The 24,407-nt window shown below is 32.8% G+C and overlaps 1 protein-coding gene across 1 annotated transcript in view; it reads left to right on the forward strand.

Annotated features, from left to right (window-relative positions):
- The window catches only part of UBA6 (ubiquitin like modifier activating enzyme 6), an 80,224-nt gene that overhangs the window by 40,430 nt on the left and 15,387 nt on the right, over nt 1-24,407 (forward strand). Inside the window, exons 10-23 of the mRNA XM_082652696.1 lie at nt 2,780-2,883; nt 4,417-4,479; nt 5,415-5,491; nt 5,977-6,043; nt 9,625-9,768; nt 11,225-11,292; nt 12,005-12,083; nt 13,205-13,285; nt 16,757-16,834; nt 18,372-18,553; nt 20,113-20,218; nt 22,011-22,100; nt 22,334-22,414; nt 23,388-23,516. Coding sequence (XP_082508822.1) covers nt 2,780-2,883; nt 4,417-4,479; nt 5,415-5,491; nt 5,977-6,043; nt 9,625-9,768; nt 11,225-11,292; nt 12,005-12,083; nt 13,205-13,285; nt 16,757-16,834; nt 18,372-18,553; nt 20,113-20,218; nt 22,011-22,100; nt 22,334-22,414; nt 23,388-23,516 — 1,349 coding nt within the window. The remainder of the gene's footprint in view (nt 1-2,779; nt 2,884-4,416; nt 4,480-5,414; nt 5,492-5,976; nt 6,044-9,624; nt 9,769-11,224; nt 11,293-12,004; nt 12,084-13,204; nt 13,286-16,756; nt 16,835-18,371; nt 18,554-20,112; nt 20,219-22,010; nt 22,101-22,333; nt 22,415-23,387; nt 23,517-24,407) is intronic.

Raw genomic sequence — 24,407 nt, forward strand, 5'->3', positions numbered from 1 at the left:
ATTTATTGGCAGGAAGCTGTAGGAATCTGTTTTGTCAGTGGACTGAGATGAAATCATGACCCAAAGGAGAGGTAAGGTGGTAAGGCCAGAGATTTGAGGAGAATAAACATTTTAAAAAATCGAAAAATCATCAGGCTTCATTTAGGATCCATTTGAAGTTGAAAATAATGAATTTATAGCAGCGTTAGTCTGCGTAGTTTGTGATTTTCCTCCAGCCATATTTAAAAGAGTTAAAGACATTGCTAGATGTCTTGTAACTCAGAGACAGCATTGTTTACACCTGTTCAGTTGAGAGTGATTCAGTTTTATCTTTAGGGCATCTAAAAGTATAATTATGTGATTAGTGTATAGACTAGTAAATGGATTACTTTTATTTTTCTTTTAATGACTACAAGATGGATCCTTAGGAGAGAGAAAAAAAAAAATCAGTCCCTGTTACGAACTCTTTATACCAGAACAACTTTGGATCTATATTTGAGAATCTTTGGGGACTTCCCTGGTGGCACAATGGTTGAGACTCTGCTCCCAGTGCAGGGGGCCAGGGTTCGATCCCTGGTCAGGGAACTAGATCCCACATGCATGCCGCAACTAAAAGTTTGCATGCCACAACTAGGGAGTCCACGAGTCACAACTAAGGAGCCCACCTGCTGCAACTAAGACCCGGCGCAACCAAATAAATAAATATTTAAAAAAAAAAATCTTTGGTAACAAAACTGTTGGATTATGTTTCCCAGACTGTATCTAAGTATGTAAAATATAGATTGAGATCACTGATATTAAAGAATTTTTATCTGTTTTTGCATAAAATTGACTCAACTAACTATTTAGGATTATCCTTTGTTGTGTTGGGGGCCATGCAATGGTGGATTGTGGTGCTGGATCTGCATCTTGAGGCTATATGTATATATTAACAGGAGAAGCCACTGGATATCAAGGAATGAAAATAAAACCCACATTTTGTACCAAAAATTCTTTGGGCAGAGAGAGAATATTTGAATAGAGTAGCAGTTTATGAAACTTTTTTTTTCTTAACATTTATTAGTTGGTACTTACTGCTCTAAAGTAATTTTCTGTTATTTGAAAAACATTTTTAAATAACTAAAACAATATATGCTTATTCTAGATATATATATGTATTTATGTTTAGGTAGAGTTAAAAATGAGTTCTAGTTCAGACCTCCCCTCTACTCCAGAAGTAACAGCAGCTAAGTTTGATGTTTACTCTGCTGACCTTTTCTGTCTACTTAATATGTAAACTTTATTTATTTAATTTAATTTTGTGAATAAGCAAATCGTTCAAAAACAATAGAAGGGGGACTTCCCTGGTGGCACAGTGGTTACGGATCCGCCTGCCAATGCAGGGGACACGGGTTCGATCCCTTATCCGGGAGGATACCACATGCCACGGAGCAACTAAGCCCATGCACCACAACTGCTGAGCCTGCACTCTAGAGCCCGCGAGCCACAACTACTGAGCCCGCATGCCACAACTAGTGAAGCCTGCACACCTGGAGCCCGTGCTCCGCAACAAGGCAAGCCACCGCAGTGAGAATCCCATGCACCGCAATGAAGAGTAGACCCACTCACCACAACTAGAGAAAGCCCATGCACAATGAAGACCCAGTGCAGCCAAAAATAAATTAATTAATTAATTAAAAAAAAAAGAAGAAGGCAAATGTTTATAGTGAAAACTTTATTGCCCACCTATGGCTCCCACTCATTCTTACCTGTCCATTATTCTTAGTTTATTGTGTGCCCTTCCAGGTTTCCTTATGCATTTTTACATGCAAGGTAACATATTATGACTAGAGCTACCCTTTGCCTTTTCATTAAATTAAACATCTAGATGGTCTTTTCACATCAGTAATTGTAGAATAGTCTCCTGTATGATTGAAAGTGGTATAGTATAAATTTGATTTGCATTTTACATTTTATGAATGAGATTAAGTATCTTAAGTTTTAGAGCTATTTCTTTTTCCTTTAATGTGAATCATCTGTCCTTTGCCCACTTTCTCACTGAGTTGTTATTTTTCCCCAGAACTCCTAATATATAGGGCATGTTTGCTGAGTTTTTTTTTTTAATATGAGTTGCAAAAATTTTTTTCTAGTTTGGCATTTGACTTTGCTTGTGATGGCTCTATGTGTATATGATGTCAAAGCTTTCAATTTTTTTCTTTTGAGTCATAATTAGGAAAAGCTTCCTTACTGCAAAGTTTTAAAGAAATTTTTCTCCTATGCTCTTATCTAATAATTTTTTTGTCATCGTTTTTGATATTTAAAACTTTTATCCATTTGGAATACTTTCCCAGATGGCTTTTTTTCCGAAAGATTTATTGAGTATCTTTTCTTTGCTGGTTTGAGGTACCACCTTAATTGTGTCCCTTGTGGGTCTGTTACTGAATAATCTATTCTGTTTGTCTGCCTGTCTATTCATGAGCCAGTATCATACTGTTTTAATTATTATGAATTATATATATAAAAAGTATCAGTATATTAATTATTGAGTCTTTATAAAGTATTTTAATATCTAATAATAAGCACCTCTCATTCCTTTTTTTTCCTTCCAAGTTTTCTTGGCCATTTTTGCTTAAGTCCTTATATTTGTATGGGAAAAATAATCTGTCTAGCTCCCCACACTTCCACCCACCACCAAATAAAATGATTTATACTGAGATCTTAATTTTGTAAACTATGAAAAATTAACATCTTTATGATGATAAACCTTCAAATTTAAATACTTATATCAGTATGTAATGGTTTTCTTTTTTCCTCCTTTTAGTGGTATCACCATTTTCTTTTAGCATTGGTGATACTAGAGAACTGGAACCTTATTTACATGGAGGGATAGCTGTTCAAGTTAAGACTCCTAAAACATTCTGCTTTGTAAGTATTTTTTTTTTCTGATTAAAAAAATGTTTCTTTACAGAAGAATGGCAGGGAGAAAAAAAGCAATAAAAATAATTCAAAGGCTGAACAGATTTTTTTTTTTAATTTGTACCCACTTTCAGGAAAATGGAATCAATCTATGGAAATAAACTGATAGCAGCAAAAAAATTTACAGCTACAATACCCATCTATATAGTTCACAAAGGAACTACTCCTTTGTGAATCATCAAAGAGTTGATTATACTTCTTATAATTACTTCCTAAGACAAAAGATATAATTAATATGTATTTGAAAGATTTAATAAGCATTGATTCAGTATATGTTCTGTTTTATTACTCAGTTATTTACATTTTTGAAGTAAAAGGAATATTTCTTTTATTTATCATATTTGTTAATCCAGGTTTTTAAATTTTTAATGTTTTGGATTTCAAGAAATAGTGTAGGGGTTTCCCTGGTGGCGCAGTGGTTGAGAGTCTGCCTGCCGATGCAGGAGACGCGGGTTCATGCCCCGGTCCAGGAGGATCCCACATGCCGTGGAGCGGCTGGGCCCGTGAGCCATGGCTGCTGAGCCTGCGCGTCTGGAGCCTGTGCTCCACAACGGGAGAGGCCACAACAGTGAGAGGCCTGCGTACCGCAAAAGAAAAAAAAAAAAAAGAAATAGTGTAATATGTTAGAAATGTTAAATAATTCCCATAAACTGGCATTGGAAGGAAAGGTAAGTATCCGTATAGAGAGAATGTAGAGGCTACTTGTATCAAGGAACCAGCGAGCCTCTTGCTGCTTAAATCCTTAGGCCACTTCTCAGCATAAGCTGTCTAATAAGTCTCTGTTTTTTCTTGCAAGTTCTCAAGGTTTTAACTTGACTGCCTTTTCTTTTCCAGAACAATTATTAACTAAAGTCCTCTACAAGGTTTTGTTCAAGCCAAAGTTAGAGCTAAACAGATTAAAATGCTACAGCTAGTCAAATCTGCTGTAGGAAGATTTGTGCATTACTTCCTCTTGCCATTTACCCCAATTTTTAATTATGCCTCAAGTAAATTTCAGATTGGGTTTGTTTTTTTGGGGGGGCAGAGGTGGTGGTGGAGTGTTGGTTGGGTTTTTTGGCCTTGGTGTGTTCTTTGCTCCACACAGAAAATTTTAACTGGGTATTTATTCAAGTTATGTCAGGCATAACGAGTCCTGATAACTTGGTATCAAAAAAATGTGGTAGCTCTTTGACTAAGATTATAGATTTTTTCAAGTATTACAAATGTTTGTACCAATTCTTCCCAAATTTACTATTTGGAGCAGGTTATCTAGTTGCATGTAACATTAAAAAAATAAAGTGTGATAATACGAAAAGGGGTAACCAGTGAATGGTAGCTGTTTTATATTTCAGTTAAAACATATTAGCCCAACCTTATTTATTTCAGACCTTTGGGAGGGAGCCATTTCTTTTAGTGCTCTGTGTAGTTTGTCAAGTAGTCATGTGCTAGCTCCGAAGTAATAGTGGATTTTTTTCTGTTGTTTGTTTTGTTTTTTTCTGTTAGGAACCATTAGAGAAGCAGATAAAACATCCAAAGTGCCTTATTGCGGATTTTAGCAAACCTGAGGTAAATAAATGCTTTGCAGGTTTGAGAAAGGCGGGTGGGGATTGGTAAGGGATTATGAAGATTTCTGTCAGACTGTCAGATTTTTTAAAAATAAAAGTTGTATTCATGTATCTAGAGCTGATGCCAAAGGATTAAAAATAGGAATTTATATAATGGAAATGTTAAAATAATAGGAAAAAGGTTTACTTTTATAATGATATACCAGGTTTGATAGTATAAAGGTGGTTTCATTAATTTATGCAAAGGTGATCATATTAAAAATTTTCTGAACCATGTAGAGTTTTATATAATACATAGTTCTTCCATAAAAACTTTGGAAGCATTTATTCTGTTTTTTTTAAATCACTGGATCAGTTTTGTAGCAGTGAATGTATTTATGATAAGTAAAGAATTATATTCGATATTAACAGTTCCCAAATTTGTAAATGTTAATAAAGAAAAAGAATTCGGTGCTCTTGTACAGACATTTTGTTTCCTTTGTTCAGTTGGTAATACTTTGTTTCATATGGATAACCTAATAAAAACTAGTCATAGAGCCTGGGCTTAAAACTTAGATCTTGGGCTTCCCTGGTGGCGCAGTGGTTGAAAGTCCACCTGCCGATGCAGGGGATGCGTGTTCGTACCCCGGTCCGGGAAGATCCCGCATGCCGCGGAGCAGCTGGGCCCGTGAGCCATGGCCGCTGAGCCTGCGTGTCCGGAGCCTGTGCTCCGCAACGGGAGAGGGAAAAAAACCTTAGATCTTTGTTTAAATATATCTTTATGACCTTGAAGTCAAGTCTCAGCTTCCTTATCTGTTATATAAAGATAATAATAGTAATAAGCTAATACATTTGTTATAATGATTAAATTAAATAATGTCTTAAAAGCATTAGCACAGTGCCTGACACATATTACACACTCAATAAATATTGACCAATTTTTAATGTTCTAAATAGGCACCTTTAGAGATTCACTCAGCCATGCTTGCCTTGGACCAGTTTCAGGAGAACTATAGTCGCAAGCCAAATACTGGGTAATGTTCTTTGTTTGAAATAACTTTTTTTTTAATTGTAATACCACTAGATACACCAAACTGTATAAACACTTCTGACCTGGTCTTTTTCCTGGTAGGAGTGGAGAGATCAATTTATAAAAATGGAGTTATACTAAATAAGAATTTTCCTATTTTGAAGTCCTCAAAAGCTATAACTTTTTAAAATAAAAAATCTGAGAATTATTAAATTATGAATCCACTATAGAATTTTTTACCTCCTGGTATTGTTGCAAAAAGTTTTTGCCATGTATATTTAAAACTAAACATTATATACTGTTCTTAGGTGAGCATGATTTTGATGTAATTTTGAAGTAATCTGTTTATAAACCAGTTACCTTAAAATCAGTAAGCACTTTGTAATCCACAGGTTTTCAACATATTTCTTAAATTTCAGTTTTGAATATGACCTACTGTTCATAGCAACTGAGAACATTGAAATTGGGGTGTTTTATTTTGAATCCTAGATGCCAACAAGATTCAGAAGAGCTGTTGAAACTAGCAACATCTATAAGTGAAACCTTGGAAGAGCAGGTGAATATTCAAAGTTATGGCCATCAAAAATTATGTAACATATAAATCTTCTATATATTACTGTTCTCTTACCCTGCAAATTCCAGTATTGCTACTTATTGACTCTGTGACAGTAAGCAAGTTACTTGACATTCTTCTACTTCAGTTTTGCAAATCTTTGCCTGATTTTTAATTAGATTGTTTTCTTCTTATTAATTGAGAGCATTCTTTATATAATCTGGAAATTAGTCCTTTATCAGACACACATGTTACAGATATTTTCTTCCAGTCTGTGGGTTGTATTTTCATTTTACTATCAATACAGTGTCTTTTGAGGAGCACAGGTTTTTAATTTTGCTGAAGTTCAGTTTATCAGTTTTTCTTTTTTATGGTGTGTGCCCTTTTTTAACTCAAAATCATAAAGCTTTTCCCCTGTATTTTCTTCTAGAAGGTTTATTGTTTTGTGAGTTTATTTTTCTATATCATACAAAGTATAGTTCGTGTACATGACTATACATTTTGAACTCACTGTGTACAGTTTTGTACTTTTTTTTTTTTTTTTTTGCTGTACGCGGGCCTCTCACCACTGTGGCCTCTCCCGTTGCGGAGCACAGGCTCCGGACGCACAGGCTCAGCGGCCGTGGCTCATGGGCCCAGCCGCCCCGCGGCATGTGGCATCCTCCCGCACCGGGGCACGAACCCGTGTCCCCTGCATCAGCAGGCGGACTCTCAACCACTGCGCCACCAGGGAAGCCCTGTACTTTTATTAATTTGTTTTTTTCTATCTTGCCAGGCATAGATCAAGGTTCATTTTTTTGTGTATGAATATCCAGTAATTCTAGCCCATTTATTGAAAAGACAGTTTTTTCTTTATTCAGTTTTTTTGGCATCTTTGTCAGAAATTTATTGACCACATATGTGTAGGACTCTTTCTGAACCCAATATTATCTTCCATTGGTTGTTTCTATCCTTTTGCTAGTACCATCCTATTTTGATTACTGTAGCTTTATAGTAAGACTTGAAATCAGGTTTAGTCACTGGTGCATTTCTCAGAAGGAGCTTAGAATTAACCGTATTCCCTGAGTTCTTAACACATTTCAAATTTTTCTGTAACCTTTATTCTTGAAAGGAGCCTGGCTGAAAGTAAAATTCAAGGCTGTTAACTTTCTTCCTTGATATCTTGCTTTGTATCTTGTAGTTGAGAAATATGATGTCGGCTTACTTTTCTTACTTTTTATAAATAATCTGGTCTTTTTGCCTTGGGGCCCTGTATATTTTTTTCTTCTGTGTAATTTGTCATCTGTGAAATCGAATAGTTTTACCAAGTTATAACTCAAGGTTGATCATTCAGTCAATTTTTCCAGGTATACCATGAGCCCATTTTGATTCATAGATTCATATTTTCTTTTATTTATTTATTTTTCCCCTTTGGGGAAGGTGGAATGGATCATTGGGGTTCTTAGTTATTAAATTTCTGATTCAAGGTGGGGTTTTCCACATCTCCAAGTGTTTGTTGATATATAATTAACTCAGTCAAATTTACTCTGCCTTGTAATTAGTTTGGGGGAGAAATTTTCAGTACTGAAATGTTTTGATTCTAATTTTCTGTCTCCTTTTTACATCTGCTTTGTTTGGTAAACTGATTTTTCTGTATATGCTTTTGGACAGGGTAAGGGTTTTTGGTGCTTTTTCAGATTTCTATTTCTAGAGCCCCTCTTCCTCTTCTCTTCCTGAAAAGGAGTTTCTTTAATAGGTGATTTTTTTTTTAACTAAAAAAATTTTTTTGGTGGATACGTGTTGATATATCTTGTGGATCTCTTTGCTTTCTGCCAAATCCTACTTAACTTCCTCTCTTACTTCCTTTTTTAGCCTTCTCTGTCAAGGGATATCTCCCCCTTTCTATTTACATCATTCTCCCCAGGGAAGTTCTTTCACCATAGCCACTGCTGAGATCTGCCAGACTTCATACATGTTCAGTATTTTTTGCACTTAGTATGGGCCTTCTGTTTTCTCAGGATGATTTTGACTGTGCTTTGTCACATTAGGCCTTTCATTCTCTTTTCTGTGGTTACACGCTTCCTGCTCTCTGTTCAGGCTTGCAGCAATATGAAGTCCAGAAATAGTTCATTTGGGGTTTGGTGTTTGTTTTTCTATTTACAGGCAATTTGAAGTTCATATTTTCTGTTTCTTAGTAATACTGAAGCCCTGCCACTGGTTTATTTCTCTTCTTGTGGATATGTATCATCTTTTGGAGACAGTGTGCAGAAATTCAGATATAGGCCTTAGTCATTATCCTAGGGTGATGAAAAACTCCCCAGATTTGGATGTTTGTTTATTAAAAAATATAAAATCTTGAAAGATAGTGTAACCTAATGGTAAGAATAGAGCTAGAGAGTTGGACTTTTTGGGTTCAGATCCTGGTTTGACCACTTACTAGCAGTAAAATCTTGAGTAAATTACTTAATCTTTCAAAGTCTCAGTTTTCTAATTTGTATGATAGAAATTATATTTCCTAGGATTATTTTGAAGATTACATGTGGACTAATAATATACAACTCAAAATAGATGCTCAATCAAATTACCTGCTTCTATTAGCATTCTTGTCATTGTTTTTAATATTATCAGTACCACCAATATCTCTGCATTCAGAAATGCCACATCTTAAATGAAATTGTAATCTGAGTTGAGTTTAGTGCTAAATAGTTGTAAAATAGTGAGATATAGAAAATTGAAATGGAGTGGGTCGAATGTGAGTAAATAGTAACTTCTTTTTGTATCATAGATATCTTTGATAATGTAATAAAAGCCTTTCTTCTTCCCCTAAATGTACATTTTACATAGAATTTCAAGAGATTAATTGAGCCCTACTTGAATCCTAGGTTAAGATTCTAGTTACTGATGTTGAAAGAATAGGAAGAGAAAGAGAAGCCAGAGCTCATGAAGAGATCTTTGTGACAAATAAGAAATTGTGCTAAAATAATGGCTCCAAAATCCAGTTCTCCATTTTTTTCTTAAAAATACTAATAAATTTTATTTTGAGAAACATCATTTCAGTTTAAGTATGATAATGAGAACTTTGTGGTGATTGGCTCTTAGATTTGTATGCAAAAGTGCTATTACTCTCAATTTTTTTCCTAAACTGCCTTTTCTAACAATGTATTGCCTCATTTTTTACAGTTTTACTTTTTATTTGCCACTTCAAGCACAAATGATAGCTCATCATTTTTTATGGGTCATTTTTTTTTTCATTTATGTAGGTGCAGGGTTTTTCCATAGTTTTCATTAAAACATGTTTTTTAAAATTCTGGTTGTTTGTCCGACATCACAGTAGATAATCCAGTTAATTCTAAATTGTTCCCTAGTGTCACATAAAGAGTCAGAAAGCAAAATTGGGCAGGTACTGGTAATGAAATATACTGCTTAAGGTAACTGACATGGAATTGGATCTTTTATTATGAGATTGGGACTTTTTTTTAGGACTTAAAAACTATTAGGGAAATTGAGTAGCTCTTTTAGAAGTTAAGGTATAATTATTTATTGAAATTTTGAGTATACCATGTGAATACTGTTAATATTATTGTCTTTCGTGGCTTGTGTTTCAGCCTGAAGTAAATTATGACATTGTGCGTTGGCTCTCTTGGACTGCCCAAGGCTTTTTACCCCCACTTGCTGCAGCAGTAGGAGGTGTTGCCAGCCAAGAAGTATTGAAAGCTGTGACAGGAAAGTTTTCTCCTTTATGCCAGTGGGTTAGTTCTCTATTTTAATATTTTTTTTGTACTTAAGGTTGAATTATTCACCCATATAATGAATGTCTGTTATGAATTATAACATAGCATTAATTAATATATTATAAAAGCAACCTTAAAATATTTTTTGATGCATGAGTCAGATGTGATGTGCCACCAAAACTTAATTCTGTAATGGAAACGGACAAGATCATTTGTTGAGGCTATTGGCATGTAACCCAGAGTTGCATTCTAGGATGTATTTCCCTCATTTGTGAGAGTGAAGGAATTATCACTCTTATATTCCTTATATATAAGGAATTTTCTTATCCTTATATTTAGTTTCCACTACTGTTAGTTTAGCAGTCACATGCTTTCAGGACTCCTGAACTGTTCCATGGAGTCTTTTGGCATCATGAATCTTCAGATTCCCTAGTTTCTATGTATAAACTTCTAAAGGTAGAAAGCATAGGAATGGTAAAAGTTTGATAACTATATAGGGTAAAAACATCACAAGATGGAAAGACCCTGGTTTCTATTACCAGAAGGAATAATTGGCAAAGTGTATCAAAGGATACTCTTCAGGCCCTTTATTTTTTTTTTAATTTTAAACATTTGAATATAACATTGATCTTGTTTATTATGTTTTAAAAAGTTTAAATTTAGCTTTAATAATTAAAATTTGTAAATTTATTATCGATGCTATTAATTAATGTTATTTTGCTGCTGGATTATTTGGTTTATTTTAACACAGTGTACAAGTTCAATTGTAAAAGTCTGGTTTAGATATAACTATTAGCAGCATGGGGAATATAAATTATGTTATTAATATAGATTCTATGTTATAATTAAATAAATAACCATTTATTCATGTTCATGGTCATGTTCACGTTTTTTAGCCATATAAGTTACTTAAAATGAAAATGAGAATGAGACTCAGGGGTTTTTTTCATTAACCTGAACTAATTCTGTTTGATATTATTTTAAATGCTGAAATTGTGGCTTCCTAGACCATTTCCTCTGTAGTGTATGTAATAATTACAGATGACATAGTTTCCAAGTTGGAAATTAAATATGGACTAGGTACTTTCCTATCAAAAGTAAACAAATTATTCAAATGTAGCTGAAATTGAATGAGCTTCCAGAAGTTTTTATGTAGTTATAAAAAATAGATTTGGAGGTGAAATTTCCTTTTGTTTGTTAATAATAGAATATATCATCTGTAAGATGGCTAAATGACATGAATCAAATTATATCTTTTTAGAGTTCCTCCAGATTTAACCATTGTTTCAATTGAAAGAATGTAAGGAATGTTTATTGCATAAGAAACAATTATATTTTTTAATCCATTATTTTACTCTGAAGCAGCATGTTTATCATTGTTTTCTTTAATGATCATTAAATAACTACAGAAGATAATTTTTCTAGCAATTTAGCTTTCTACATAGTAAGTTATGTTTTTATCTTCTACTTTAAGTTATATATTGAAGCAGCAGATATTGTCGAATCGCTAGGCAAACCTGAACGTGAAGAATTTCTCCCACGGTAATACTGACCTTTTTGTTGCTTTTTTCTTAGTTGTATGTTTATAAGGAGCAACTAGATTAAAAGAGTTTTTGTGTAAACATGCATTTGTTTTAGATGTCTTTTCTCCTTAGCTCACTTCTGCAGTCATTTCTTCTCTACTTAAGAGATTGTGTCATAATAATGCAGTATCTCTTTACCACCTTATAAATAATGAATATAAAGTGTTAAATTTATATCATGAGAATGGTTAGGTTTCAAAACATCATTCTGATTTTAGATGAAAACAATTGCTACCTGCAGCTTTTATTTATATCAGTCATTCTTTACCTTTTGGGTCACATATCTCTTTGGGAATCTGATAAAAGCTTATGAATTCATTCTCCCAGAAATACACATAACCCAAAGTTCTGCCTTCAATTTAAGTGGGTTAACAACTTCAAAGCCCAACCATAGTCTTCTCTACAAACCTTTATTAAAAATCCCTGCCTTAAAAATTTTTTTCCGGATAAACTAAAGTGACCTTCACTTAAGTCATTTGGACTTAGAATATTAAGTCAAATGGAAAAAAGAAACAACTGATTTCTTTATGAAGTTTCTTCTCTTTCAAATAAGATAATGTATCTATTAGTTTGGAAGAAACTCATTAAATTGGTACTAGCAGCAATGAAACTAATCTTAATAATGTTTTTTTATGCCATTCTATTTTCTTGGTTTATATTGTTTTTTACAGAGGAGATAGATATGATGCCTTACGAGCCTGCATTGGAGACACTTTGTGTCGGAAGCTACAAAATTTGAATATCTTTTTAGTAAGTAGGAATAATAATGAGAATAAATAGTACAGTCAAACTGCTCTTGTATATCAAGTTAATTTATTAAATGAAATTTGAGTACAGTTTCTAACATAGTAGACATTCAGGAAATGTTTAAAACAGGAATTTGTAAACTGTACCTGCAGGCCAAATCCATCCTGCTGCCTGTTTTTATAAATAAAGTTTCACGACAACACAGCCAAGCCCATTTATTCAAATATTGTCTATGGCTTCTTTCATACTATAAAGTGGAGCTGAGTAGTTGTGAAAAAGACCGTATCGCTTACAAAGATGAAAACATTCACTGTCTGGCCCTTTATAGAAGATGTTTGCCAACCCATCGTCTAGAGAATTAGTACATGTAAAGTTAAAATACGAGTATAATAGTTTTGAACATTAAATGATTTTCTAGAAATACATTAAAAATTGTGGGGTTTGGGTTTGTTTTGTTTTTTCTAACCAAATGTAGGAATATGTAGGTGGATCTGTCTTTCTTTAATGTCTTAGTGCATTGACAGGGAAGCTCTCCCCAATAGCATAAGACGACTTCTCCTGCCACTTATTTTTTTAATTATTATAATCAGTCCTAAAAGTACTACTGATTTTTATTATTCATTTTTTAAATAATATTTTGAAAATCAGCAGTATTCCTGAGCTTTTACCTGCATGTAGAATCTCTTATTAGTTTTTACTTAAAAGTCTTAGAATAGTTATATTCATCAAATGAGTTTAGAAAATTATCTATAAACAAGTAATCTTTTTAATTGTAATGTTGTACTGTTTCATGCTGTTTGTTTCCATCTTATATAAAAACTGAGTTCAAACTTTGGCTTTTGTGTGGAATATTAAAATGTCTTCTTTTTAAAGGAATTATAAATATTATGCTTTTCCTTTTATGATTTATACATTTTTTTAATTGAGACACTTATAATGATATCATGAACCATTAAATATTTTAAAGTAAAATGATTTTTAAGTTACTTTAAAAGTTCAAATTATTTTTAAAAGTATGTATTTATTGTAACAGCATTTGAAGAAACTTAAGATGAAATTGCTCTTTAGTAAGTAGATGTTTTAATTTTATTTAATCTGATACCTTTTATTTTTCTTCTCCATAGGTAGGATGTGGAGCCATAGGCTGTGAAATGTTAAAAAATTTTGCTTTGCTAGGTGTTGGCACAGGCAAAGAGAAGGGAATGGTAAGATATAAATCCTTGAGAGTTAAAAGTTTATATTTCTTTTGCTGCCCAGTTTTGAATCATATTCGACTGCATGGATCTGAAGTATTGGTTTTTGAGGATAGGGCCACTAGGCTAGAAATTGGAAGATTCTAAATATACCCTGACCATTTTTCAAAATTTATGTGACCTTGTGACAAATAACTTGAGTTCTCTGCTCCTCAGTTTCTTTCTTTAGTATTGTGAAACTGTTATCTGTACTACCTGCCTCATAATGTAATTATGAAGATCAAATGTGAAAGGGCTTTTGAAACAATAAAGCACATTAATACTGTTATTTCTATTAGATACTACTTGTTATTAAATAAATATTTAAGATGGGAGAAGCTAACATTAGAAAGTTGCAGAGTACTCAGATATTGTTTCAATTGGTGAGTATCGAAGAGTGAGTAGTGTAAACTTTGGTATACAGTATAAATTCTTAAGATGATAAATGTCAGTTAACTGGAAAGCCATGTCATATATTTAAATAAAAATGTATTTCATTGATGCTGTTTGCCTTTAAGATGTACACTACAGTGGTGACGTCATAGATTTATCATGGTGACTAATAGTAATTAAATGACTAAAATTTATTTAATAGTTCACATTTTATAGTTTATTAAACTTACTCTCACAGTTACAGGCAGATGTCCTACAGTTATATTATTCCTGCTCAGCATTTCCTAAATTGTGTTCCACAAATGACTATTAGTTCTGGTAGTTTTTAAAGTATTTCTTAAAAAAAAAATCCTTGGTTACACAAGTTTGGATATCACCTACTTTACTCCTTGGAACTTCATAATACATATCAGCATATAAAAGTCAGGAAAAGAACTATAGTAAATAAACCTACTTACTTCAGGTAACAAAACAAGGTAAGTTAATGTGGACAGATTTCTAGCCTACTGCAAGTGCATAGTCTTGCTGTATAAATTATTCTTTTTTAAAGTGTTTACATATGTAGCCAAACTAACTAGAAGGAAGGAAAGAGAAAGCCCCAGGTTCCAGGAACCAAGAGGGAAATTAATTCCCGAGCTAAAAGCTGTGGTGACTCATAAGTGTTTCTGTCTTAAATATATGTCCAATACATTAACTAGAAAGAAAGTCATTTGTAAGAAATCATAACTCAGAGCTGCACCACACTGGTGTATGGGGTCCAAAATTATACCATATAAAAACTTCAAGAAGAGAAATGAATATAACAAATTTAGGGCCATTGAAACCTCTGATTAAAACAAATGCAAAACCACATCATGGTGGTACTTACACACTGAGAGTACATAGGACTATGCAGAGAAATCAACATCCATTCAAGACAATTCACAATGAAAAATGACAGTCTACTAGAAAAAGGTACCACCTGGAAGAATCAGCCAATGAAAATAGAAGAATTAACTCTCTAAGAACTATAGATAATAGGAGTGCTACAGATAATAGAACAAACTGTAAAGTTAAAAATGACCAAAGACATAGAAAGAGGAATGGAAACATGAGGGGAAAAGGCACTGGAATTTTCACAAAAAGCCAAGGAAGAATTTTTGTATAATCAGTGAACTTAAAATTCCAATATAGCTGAAGTGAGAATTGATGAAAAGAAGATAAATACCCAAAATATAGTATAGAAAGATTCTTTTTTTTTAAAATGAAAGAGGATACATTTGCATGGTCCAACATAAGTGTAGTAGAATTTCCAGAGAGAGTAAAGATAAGGGAGAAGAAGTAATATATACCAAGGATAATGACAAGTTTCCAGAGTTGAAGAGACAAGTGTGTTCAGATTGAAAAGGTAAACTAATACCAAACAAATCAAAAGCAAAGATAAAAAGAGAGATTACTTAGTAGACTTCTCATCAGCAATAAATGCACACCTGAAGATAGAGAAGCATATCTTTATAGTGCAAGGGATTATCAACCTAGATTTCTATACCCAGCTAAATTATCTGTTAAGAGAAAAAAAAAAAAAAGATAATTGACTAGTAAAATGATGAAAGATTACTGCTTATTCTCACTGAAAGAACTATGGATTAATACAGGCAATGTGTGAAGCAAGGGTAAGTAGAGGCATTTATCAACATTCTTAGATTTAAATAAGCATTAATTTTTAAAACCTTTAATAACCTAAAATATTGACCAGTTTGGGGGTGGGCTGGTTAAGAATAAGTAAAATATTCATTGATATGGAAAACAGAAGGGAGAGTTCAAATATCCTCCAGTTGTTCAGGAGGAAGATGGAGATTTTAATTTTAGATCTTAAGTCACATGTACATGTTAAAATTTTGAATATCACCACATAAAAATAGAGATTTAACTTCCAAATCAGTTCAGTGAGGGGTTGACAGGGGCGTTGAGGGAGGATTAGAATCAAGAATACTTGATCAATCCAGTAGAAGAACAAACAAAAAAAAGTGGGTAAAAAGTAGGGTTGGGGGAGGTAGAAGAAAAAGCTTTTTAATCAGTAATCACAATAAGTATACATTGATTAAGCTTTTTCTTAAAGGACATTTTCTGTGCTTTTTTTTCCCCCCATTTCAAAGAGATACCCTCTAACACGTAATTAAAAAGAACTGTTGAAAACAAAACAAACAAAATATATATATATATATATATATACACATATCTATATATATATATACATACATATGTATATATATATATATCTGAAATGCCAGCTAAAAGAAAGTGAATGTGTTTGGGAATACAAATCAACATGTAACAGCTGGAACACACTCTGAGAATACTGCTTCTAGTGAAATCTTTTACAAATACTAGCTTAAGTGGCAAATGCATTATGAGTACTTTTTAGATTATCTTGGATCTGTTTAATCTTTCATCCTTTAGAATGGGGGTCTGCAAACTTTTTCTTAACCAGATTGTAACTGTTCTAGGCTTGTGAATCTTAAGGCTCTGTCACAGCTGCTGAGCTCTGCCATTGCAGTATGAAAACAGCCATAAAGTGGCGTGACAGTGTTCAGTAAAATTTATTTACAAAAACAGGCAGCCTGCCTGCACTGTAGTTTGTAGACCTCTGCTTTAGCAAGAGCTTTCAAATTGAAACATGCAGGCTTTCTTTCCCAATCAATTGAGATTGAGAATAAATATGTGTAGAAAGAAGAGCTAACTCCTCTATGGCTAATCCATTACGGTTCTAAAATGTGATAGTGACGTTAAACCTTTATTTTGTTATGAATAGTTAAAAACAAGTTTTGAGTAGGAGTTGCAGTTGGTTTCAGGTGTTTTGTTTGACGTGTTCGTATGCTAAACATTATCATTAAATATAAGTATAAAAACAGTAGTATTGGTAACCAGTTTTGGAGTATTTGTATTATAACTTTTACCAGCCAAATAAATTTAGAATAACTTATGAGAGTTGTTTTAGTCATTCAGAGAAAAACAAAGTAGATTTAAATTTATCTCTTATGTAATTTCAGCCATTTTTTTCCTTGGTATTAGGTTACAGTAACAGATCCTGACTTGATAGAAAAATCCAACTTGAATAGACAGTTTCTATTTCGTCCTCATCACATACAGGTGTGTTGTTATACTGTTTCAAATTTGAATCATCTATTATGTTATACAAAAAAGAAGAGAGTTTCCTTTTTATAAATAGAAAATGGAGCTTTAACAAGCATAGTATATTCTTTATTTTATTAGAATCTCTCAAATTATCAAATAATGGGAATGACAATAGAGAAAATATGTAATTATTTTTTAATATAAAAATTAGTTTTTGCATTGATTTTGGGTGTTAAAATCTGAGTTGTGAATGATGGGCAGTATTTTTTTCATTTTATAATCAAGATGTATCTATGTAATTTTAGAAACATCTTAGGATATAAAAACAGCTTCCCTAATTTGAAGTTTTTATAGATGACAAATTTGGCACTGTCTTTTTTATTAACCTTTATTACAAAACAGGTAAAATTTGAGAATTTTTTGCTCTTTTGATCTTGTTTGATTATTTAACATCCCTTTTTATTATAAAATAATGCTTATTTTCAGTCTTTTTTATGGAGGTCAAAATATTTAAGTCAGTAAAAGAAACAATTTAGTCAGTCAAGCAAATTTGCTCTTTAGAAATTTTTTTCACTTTGTTGTTCTACAACTCATTGAGAATCTTAGTAAACTAAGAAATGTCATGAACAGGAAAGTAATTAAAGCATACTTTTATATAGTTACATAGTGGCATAGTTAACCGAATGACCTCACCTATCCAAATACAAAGAACTAAGTAACAGGGTCTCCCATGAACTAAAATTTATGTGATAAGATTCATTCACAGACCTTTGTGCATTTTACTTATAAAAGAACTATTAAAGCCTGTTTGTTTTACACTTCTAACAAAGTTTACAGTTTGTATGTATGAATGCTAATAGCACTGAGAAGTAAAAACATGTCCGTCTAACAATATGAGAAGAGACAGATACCATTAAAACTAGATGCATTCGTTCAAGCTGAATGATCTATAGATACTTAGTGTCAGAGCCAGTCCTCCCAAATAAACTATGATAGCACCTGAAAGGACACCAGTGATTTAAAAATGATCACTAACTCTGAAAGAAAAGAAAGGGTACTCTTTTTATAAAACTGAAACATATATAATAATTTTTTATTTTCATCCAGAAATGGTAAAATTTTTTAAACATTTTAGTACCAAAATATTGATATTAGGTTACCATACCTCTGAGAGTTCATATTCTATAGAACTTGGATTTCTAATATTGTACTGAATGTGTTCTCATTTTTTTTCTAGGCACTTACTTGACTCAAACCTCATTACTAGGGAAAAATGTACTTTTAATTAGACTTAACTAATATTTTAAGAATTACAGAGCACTTAGCTGTAAAATAGAAGTTGTTTACATTTTTATTAATAATGTATGAATTATTAATTCTAATGTGCATTACTAAATGCAGCATGACCACAGTGAATGTAATATCCACAAATTAAAAATGAAAACTGGTCTCATTACATTATTCTTCATATAAAAAATGTTTTAAGTTCAGTCATGGTCTATTTTTCCTGTTTACCATTTATTTCTTCTGTTTTTATATGTTATTTGTTTAGAAACCTAAAAGTTATACTGCTGCTGATGCAACCCTGAAAATAAATCCTCAATTAAAGATAGATGCACACTTGAACAAAGTATGTCCAGCCACCGAGGTGATTTACAATGATGAGTTCTATACTAAGCAGGATATAATTATTACAGCATTAGATAATGTGGAAGCCAGGAGATACGTAGACAGGTATGTTCTTGAAATTCAGGTTCATAGAAATCGTCTTTCTTTTGTTTTCACTTCATTTCTCACACCTATTTATTGAAAAGTTACTGAAGTTTCTGATTATTCTTTATGTTCCTATTATAGTTCTTCTCGAACCCAAGCCTTTTGATGATTTCCCATTAGAGACAGGATAAAATTAAAAATCTTTAAAATGGCCTAAATGTTTTTCATAGAGTATCTGCCACCTGTCCACCACTCCAGCTTAAAATTTACTATTTCTCCCTGGCTCCCCTTATTCTAGCCACACATTCTTTCTTTCAGTTCTATACAGTGGGGGCATCTAACACTTTTCACCTCAGGGACTTGTACATGATCTCCTTCAACCTCAGGAAATTATGTTTATCTTGCTCTAAAGCTCCTGACCCCAAATCTGCCTACTTTTCACTTCCTTTAGTTTTTTCTCTCATCCTTTCAGTTTCAGCCTAAATGTCTTTATTCAAACAGACTTTCTTTAACCCCTGAATTCTAAATTAGATCCTCCTAAGATAATCTTTCACAGCACTCATTTTTCCTTCATAGCACTTATTTTTTATTGACATGCACATTTATTTAATATTTGTTTCCTCATTAAATCATTTATTCAGTTATTATTTATTTTCCCATCACTCTGTCCTCAGTGCCCAATACATGGCGTCATTCAGTAAATATTTGTTAAATAAGTAGATGAATAAATGACTATGATGTATACACCTTACATAATCTTTCTTATATCTTTGTATGACTCTCTAATGTTAGGGTGCTAGAGCAGATTTATTAGCAGGAAAATTTACCAGTTGAGAGTACAGTGGAAAGTTTGTAAACTTGTGCAGAGAAAGCCAAAAAAGAAACTTTAAGAAATTAAATAAAGTGTGTTGAATATAGGCATCATAAGTATTGAGAAAGAAGGTTTGGGATGAAGAAAATGTTGAAAAGGTATAGTGAGGTAGAACTTATAGTCGGAAAATAAACCAAAGAAGAAATAGAAAACAAGAAAAGAAAGGGTAACACATTAATTAAGAGTTAACCCAGAGGAAAAAAAGTTGAAGCCCAAAATTTGATAGGAGTTTGTTTTTTCTGTTTTCTTATTGAAGTATAGTTGATTTACAGTGTTGTGGCAATCTCTGCTGTACAGCAGTGACTCAGTTATACACATAGAGACATTCTTTTTTTATATTCTTTTCCATTATGGTTTATCACAGGATATTGAATATAGTTCCCTGTGCTACACATTAGGACCTTGTTGTTTATCCATTCTGTGTAGGAGTTTTAGAACAAGATAAACGTAATATGTCTTGTTCTAAAACTACCAAACTTTGGGAATGGAAGGTAGAGACAAAAATTGCTAGAGTGAGCAACAAAGTTTGTGGGAGGAAGAGGATGGTAATAATAAATGGGTTGTTTGGTGGTCATGTATCTGTTTCCTAAAGTGTTATATCCAAGAAGTGATCAACATATGAAATGGTCAGTAGAAATTGGTAAGTTGTCCTCTGCTTACATTGTTACAGCTCACTTTTATGTTTATTACCTATTTTCTTTTCACATAGCCGTTGCTTAGCAAATCTACGACCCCTCTTAGATTCTGGAACAATGGGCACTAAGGGACACACTGAAGTTATTGTACCTCATTTAACTGAATCCTATAATAGTCATGTAAGTGAACCACTTTTTTAAAGTAAATATCTCTTCTTTATATCTCATCATTTTTGTATCTCACGGTTTATTTCTCTTCATTAGTCAGCAAATTTGGTTTAGCATTCCTAATCCCTTCTGTTTTTGATCCGCCAATGATGTCTGTGCATATGTGTATAGACATTTTTTTAAATGTAGCTGAACTTATTTTTTTAATCATCAAAATTTTGTTTCCGGTCTTTCTGGAATATTATTCTTGTGTTTACTGTTTGTTTCTCAGAGCTGCTTGATTAGTTTTTAGCAACCTTTGAACTGGTGACCCACCCAAAATCTTACTGAAGACTCGGTTTCTCCATATAAGGGACCAAGCCATTTGTAACAATATATTTTATACAAATGATATAGGTGTAACTTTTTTTTTTAACCGCCACGAGTGATTTTGCGATACTGCCAACTTTGAAAATCACTGGTCTAAGAAATGTAGGCTTGGGGATTTAAAAAAAAAAAAAAAGGTCGGGCTTCCCTGGTGGTGCAGTGGTTGAGAGTCTGCCTGCCGATGCAGGGGACACGGGTTCTTGCCCCGGTCCGGGAAGATCCCACGTGCCGCAGAGCGGCTGGGCCCGTGAGCCATGGCCGCTGAGCCTGCGCGTCCAGAGCCTGTGCTCCGCAATGGGAGAGACCACAACAGTGAGAGGCCCATGTACCGCAAAAAATAAATTAATTAATTAATTTTTAAAATTTTTTAAAAAAGGTCAACCCAAGTTGTAAAATTGAAAGAAGAATATTATTTTACAAGCATAAATATCCCTTTATTTAATGGATATGTTTGGTTTAGAAAATTTTTTAAATTTTAATAAAATTTGTTTTCCCCTTTACTCTCATGCAATCAGAAGTTTATGTAGTGAAAACACTATAATAGACAAAATTGATAAGTTTGATTTGAAGGAAATTAGGTGGAGAAAATCATGATATGCTGGGATCATACTAGAAGATTTTCAAAGTAGGGGATGTTACAAAATTCCGAAAGTTCCCTTGATTCTCTCATTCTACCACATCTTCCCCTTCTCCGATATGTATATTCTCTAACTTCATACTCAGAAAAACTAGAATTGAATACTCCATCTGGCTTTCCTTTTTGGTTTATAAAATATTCCGTGGTATTTTATAGATCAACACACTAAAATAAAATCTCTAAGTAAAAAGAGACAAAGTGAGTTGTTTTAGATTGGGTAAGCCAATAAGACTAAATGTACCAAATGTACCCTTTAAGAGAATATGGATTTCTTCAATGGTACTTTTTCATATGACACAACATAGACATTTGCCATTTATTTAATACACAATTTCTGCAAGAAACTATACCAAGCATCAAGAACATATGATTCCTGCTTACAAATATTTTTTTCTGCCTGGAGAAAGAAACGGTATGTGGGCACTATATTGGGAATTCTTGAATTATTTTTCAAAATGCAGAATATTTAAAGTGTTAAATGTCACCTTGATACTTGGAGAAAACAAAATAGGTAATTATATATGATAGTCTGCTATATGAGTACTACATGGTACCAAAGGAGTGCACAGATAATAAGTGACAATAGAATTTGTGTTTGTTGTTACATTTCTGTAAACACGTGGGTTAAGTGTCAAAAGAGTAAACTTTTCCTCTTAATGTGTAGGAGAAAGAAGATAAAAAATGTTGGATTTGTTTTATTTTTGAATTTTGTTTTTTAATGGTCTTAAAACACTCAAGTAAATTCATTCCATAAAAAATTGTCATTGCTTCTCTTAACTGTTGTCATATTTTATAAAATAGCGGGATCCCCCAGAAGAAGAAATACCATTTTGTACCCTAAAGTCCTTTCCAGCTGCTATTGAACACACTATACAATGGGCAAGAGATAAGGTAATAAAGATATTTTTTAAGAAATTTTTCTTTGAAGTAGAAAAGATGATATATTCAACTTTTTTTTTAATTTTTGAATTTTATTTTATTTTTTTCTATAGCAGGTTCTTATTAGTCATCAATGTTATACACATCAGTGTATACATGTCAATCCCAATTGCCCAATTCATCAGATATTTCCAACTTATAAACATACTTTTATTTGTAATGTGTTTTCCTCTTTTCCCTTATAGTTTGAAAGTTCCTTTTGCTACAAGCCTTCGTTGTTTAACAAATTTTGGCAAACCTATCCATCTGCAGAAGAAGTCTTAAAGGTAAAAAACAATACACTTTTTTTTTTAATTGTGTAGTTGATTTCCAATGTTGTGGTAATTTCTGCTGTACAGCAAAATGATTCAGTTATATGTATATACATTCTTTTTCATATTATTTTCCATTATGGTTTATCACAGGATTTTGAATTTAGTTCCTTGTCTTATACAGTAGAACCTTGTCGTTTATCCATTCTGTATATAGTAGTTTGCATCTGCTAACCCCAACACTTTATGTCAGTGTAATCTTATTTTCAAGTTGCCTATAAATAGTTTACCTCCTTAAACAGAGATTATACATTAATATTGTATATAGTAAGTATATGAGGAATCTCGAAGTTAGCAGGTCACAAATAACCCTTCATTTTTAATTTGGTCAAACTATATGGAGTTGCAAATATATTACCATGTTTGACTCACAGAACAGCAATTCATATGGTTCAACCTGATAAGGATTTGATAAATGATAAGAGAGCTACAAATAATAAAACAGATTGTTAAGCTCTTTGGAAAAAACTGAAGTAAGTTTTAGTGAAAATTTCAGGAGTAGGAATGGTCTCAGATTTATTAGTCTCATGGTGAGGGCAACTTCAAAGCTGTTTTTTCACTTTCCTTTAATCCTACACTAAAAAGGCCAGCTTTTTAGTGTAAAATATTATTCATAGCACTTCGTATAGTAAGTACATACATAGTACTAACTTACCACTAGCAAGACATGAGGATAACTTGGGAGATAAGAAACTTTAGAGTTAACATTTTACATACTGTCTTTTCCCATTTCCCCTCCAGAAAAGAAAAGAAAGAGGGAAAGTAGAAAGACGGGGACAGGGAGCTTGAGGTGAAAATAATAAAATCATAAGACACATGAGCTGGCACTTCAAACTTTGGCTGACATTTCCTGGGAATATGTGCATGTGTGTTTGTGTGATTAATTGGACATGTATTTGCTTTGTTTTCTTTTTTCCTCTCATTCTAGAAGATACAAACTGGACAAAGTTTAGAGGGCTGTTTTCAAGTTATTAAGTTACTTAGCAGAAGACCTAGAAATTGGTCCCACTGTGTAGAATTAGCAAGATTAAAGTTTGAAAAATATTTTAACCATAAGGTAAGTATACATTATAAAACATTAAGAAAAAGTCTAAACTTGGCTCATTTAATTACTATGAAATTAATTTCATTGACCTGAAAATATATACTCTTTCTTTCAGGAAGCTTTTCAGAAATTATTACGTTAACTGAGAACAAGTGATGGGCACACAACCAATTTCTCCCTGAATGTTACTGATTAAAGAATGCATTTAAACTCCACCCATTGGCTTGTCAGTTATACATTTAACTAATCCTTGTCTTTCTGTGTACAAAATGGGTTTTAATAAAATAGGGGTTCCTTCTAGAGAAGAAGGAATACATTTAATCAGTAATCATAAAGAAGTTTGTTGTTCAGAGTAAAGCAAGAGACTGAGAGAATAGAGATTCCATCAGAAATTTTGTTGGAATTTTGCCTTCCCCATATGTATCTAATAATCACATTTTGTCTGTTTCCTCATTGTAAAATGGGAGTAATAAATTGGTGCCTGACTCATAGCATAGTGGTGAGGATCAAATGAGTTAATACGTGCAAAGTCTTTAGCATAGAACCTGGTCCATCCCATAAATATTTAGTGAAATATTAGCTGTTATTCTTACTCCAGTTACATACAGAAGCTTGAATGTGTCCTGCACTCTGTTTAGTCTCTCCCTCTCTTTAGGCTCTTACCTATTGGAATATAAAATAAGCTCATCTTTTTAAAGTCTTTAAATTATACTTATTCCTGTTTTTCACTTCCTTTTTTGCTCTGCTTCTTGGAAAAGTGGTCTATACTAACTGTTGCCATGTCTTCATCCAGTAAATGTGTCTTCTTTCCCCATGACTATTGAAATTATTCTTACCATGACTATCAATGACCTCATGTTTCAAAATCTACAGAACCCTTTTTTGTCCTTATCTTCTATGGGT

The sequence above is a fragment of the Grampus griseus genome (genome assembly GCF_964374135.1).
Source record: "Grampus griseus genome assembly, chromosome: 4".
Lineage (NCBI taxonomy): Eukaryota > Metazoa > Chordata > Mammalia > Artiodactyla > Delphinidae > Grampus > Grampus griseus.